The following is a 2,814-nucleotide window of genomic DNA, read 5'->3' as shown; positions in this document are numbered from 1 at the left end:
ATCTCACAACCGAGGGAAAAATCAATAAGGCCTATAGGTTAAGACTGAAATATCAACGCATTAAATACCAAATCTACAAGAGACAACTAGGCCTATTATTTTAACGCATCTTGAAAACTATCATCAGGAACTACGACACATTAAACTTGGGCCTAAATTATGAGGCTCCAGCAGAGCACACTAGATACTGCACACTGCTGACTTCCACAACGATCGAAGTCACAAAAAAATGATACAAAAAAATATATCTTACTGAAGTAGCCAATTTACTGTCAGAGCCTACTCTATCACTTTATAGACTTTAAACGTGTAAGAGTTATCGGCATTAAGTTGGCAAATAAACTAACTAGCTAATAGGCCTTCCTCAGTTGACCAATTCCAATATTTATCTCCAGGGTGACATTTCTGTCGATTAAATCGTTTTAAAGTTCATGTAGGCCTGCTTTGTATTTAATTGAAACTCGACGCCATCACAAATAGCCTACTAATGTTGGGAATAAGTTAACAAATCAGCCGTACTTCTAACTCAAATAAAATGGTAATTTATTAACAAACAATGCAGTTCCTTCAGAATACTTTTTCAACAAAAGGAGAAAATTTGAAAGAATACGGAGATATACATGTTCCTTTGCTATAGTGGAACATTTTGAACAATTAAGGCAGTTCAATTTAGAAACACTTTTTGGTGTTTGGTCCACAATATCCGGCTACAATTTAGAAATAAATTACTATATGCAATTTACACGTAATAACAAGTCCATGAAAGTCTGGCGTCTTTTTTAACATAGCCATTTAGCATAGCTCACAAAAGCAAAAAGAGACTTACGTGTTATTTGCAGTAACACTGTCCTTTACAAACCAAGATCATTTTTTTCTGACTGTGTGTTCTGTTTCGTTTTAGTCCATCGATGGAGTAGGTGTGCATAACGACTCTCTGGGTGTATTGAAGGAAAGAACAAGTAGAATGGGAAAAGAAAAAAAAACAAAAAACAAAAAGACTTTTGGTCAGAACTTGCTGCAGTCATAGACAAAAGCCCCCGACGTACGATAAATGGACTGGCTTGGGGGGAAAGACATTTGACAGCTGTTATTCCCGTTCACCGGAGAATTATTCAAGCCAATTCTTTGGGATTCGAACATCTCTCGGACAGAATGGAAGTTCTGCTGTTGGCTCGGGTACGTTGTGCCGAGATGGCCCATTTCTTGGGCTTGGTTTAGGTACCATGAAGCGAGGCGCCCTTGGTGCGGGTGATGGCCTTCCTGACCCGAAGATAGATTGCCATGATTCAGCGAGGAGGTGGTCGTCGTAATGGAGTAATCAGGCAACGTTTCGTCCACGGTGGTTGTCGCCGCTAGATGTCCAGAGCGGTCCCCAGCGTACAAACTCATGGCCTGCATATTGCAATGGTAGGTCGCGTTCGAGGTAGTGGAGATCGAGTTTTGATTACATGGTGAACTATAGACGGACGTCTGGTTGGGAGAATAGTTAAGGGACAAAGATGGAGTTATACCTGTCCGAGATGAGGCGATGAGAGAGGGTGTGAGCTCGCTGGCTCCTTGAGGTGAGCCCCGAAGGGACGTCATTATGTTGTCCACACTGAAGCCCTGCGCAGGGGCCTGGCCATGCTGATGGTGCTGCTCAGAGTTCTCCAGGCCGATCGAGCGGTTGGAGGGGATGCTGTGTGGGCTGCCACTGGACATACTGCTGCTGTCAGGGCTCTCAATCTTGGGCACTGTATTAAGTGAGGGAGAGACAGCCTGTGGGGGTGTTGCGGTGCCGTTCTCAGTCTTAATGTCCTGTATGCGGACTGGCTGTGAGCTTTGGACAGGCTGCTCCTGCTCCCGACCTGACTGCTGCTGCTGTTGTCGGGACGGCGTGTCCTTTACCGACCGGTCCTCCTTTTCCTTCAGTGCGTCCTTCTTTTTAAAACGCCTCCGTCGCCTCAAGAAGCTCCCGTTTTCAAACATGTTGTAAGAATCTGGATCCAGGGTCCAATAGCTGCCCTTACCAGGTTTTTTGTCGTCTCGTGGAACTTTCACAAAGCACTCATTGAGGGAGAGATTGTGTCGGATGCTATTTTGCCACCCCTGCTTGTTGTCTCTGTAGAAAGGAAACCTCTCCATTATAAATTGATAAATCCCATTCAGAGTCACCTTCTTGTCCGGAGAATTTTGAATGGCCATGGTGATGAGCGCGATGTAGCTATATGGCGGTTTGACCATATCCTTGGGCTGGGGCTGTGGGGTGTACGGTCCATAAGCCCTCGCCATGCTGGCGGGGTACTGGTCATGAGCAGCGTGGGAGTACATACTCATCGGGGCCGGCATCCCTGTGTAACCCCCACCAGCCGCGGCCCGGTAGTAGCTCTGCTCGCTGCCAATGTAGGGCACAACGCCCAGAGAGTTCGGACTCGAAACGGAGTAGCGAGCCTGCATGTCTTCTCCTCACAGCTCTACGGTGCTTGCGAAGAACGAACTTCCCACACTCCGCAGCAGCAACGATCCACTTTTGTTTCTGTTGCTGAAATGAGTAGTAGTCACACCAGTGTCCCCGTTCGGTCACTTTAAAAATACTATAAAAACGAAAGCTTTGTAAGTCTGGATCGGGTTAACGTGGTTGCCTCCTCTCTCAACCAAAGCGCACATTGGAAAACTTCTGAACTTTGGGCATCCGTCAAGACTCTTTGCGCAGTTCAATTCTTTTCCCTTTTGCTGCCAGTAAGGCTCCTCCCAAAAACATCCCCGCCATCCAATTGGAGGTCGGGCCTTGCAAACGCAATGCATTTCACTTCTGGCCACACACAGAGGAGGTGT

General features: G+C 46.3%; 1 protein-coding gene across 1 annotated transcript; it reads right to left on the bottom strand.

The window, feature by feature from the left end:
- Nucleotides 1-753: 753 nt before the first annotated feature.
- Nucleotides 754-2,547, bottom strand: foxc1a (forkhead box C1a). The gene has a single exon (XM_080837203.1). It carries the CDS (start codon nucleotides 2,434-2,436, stop codon nucleotides 1,006-1,008), a length of 1,431 nt encoding a protein of 476 aa, XP_080693329.1. The 5' UTR covers nucleotides 2,437-2,547; the 3' UTR covers nucleotides 754-1,005.
- Nucleotides 2,548-2,814: the final 267 nt, after the last annotated feature.

The sequence above is a fragment of the Sprattus sprattus genome, assembly GCF_963457725.1.
Source record: "Sprattus sprattus genome assembly, chromosome: 4".
NCBI lineage: Eukaryota > Metazoa > Chordata > Actinopteri > Clupeiformes > Clupeidae > Sprattus > Sprattus sprattus.
This window is presented reverse-complemented; position numbering and strand designations above follow the sequence as displayed.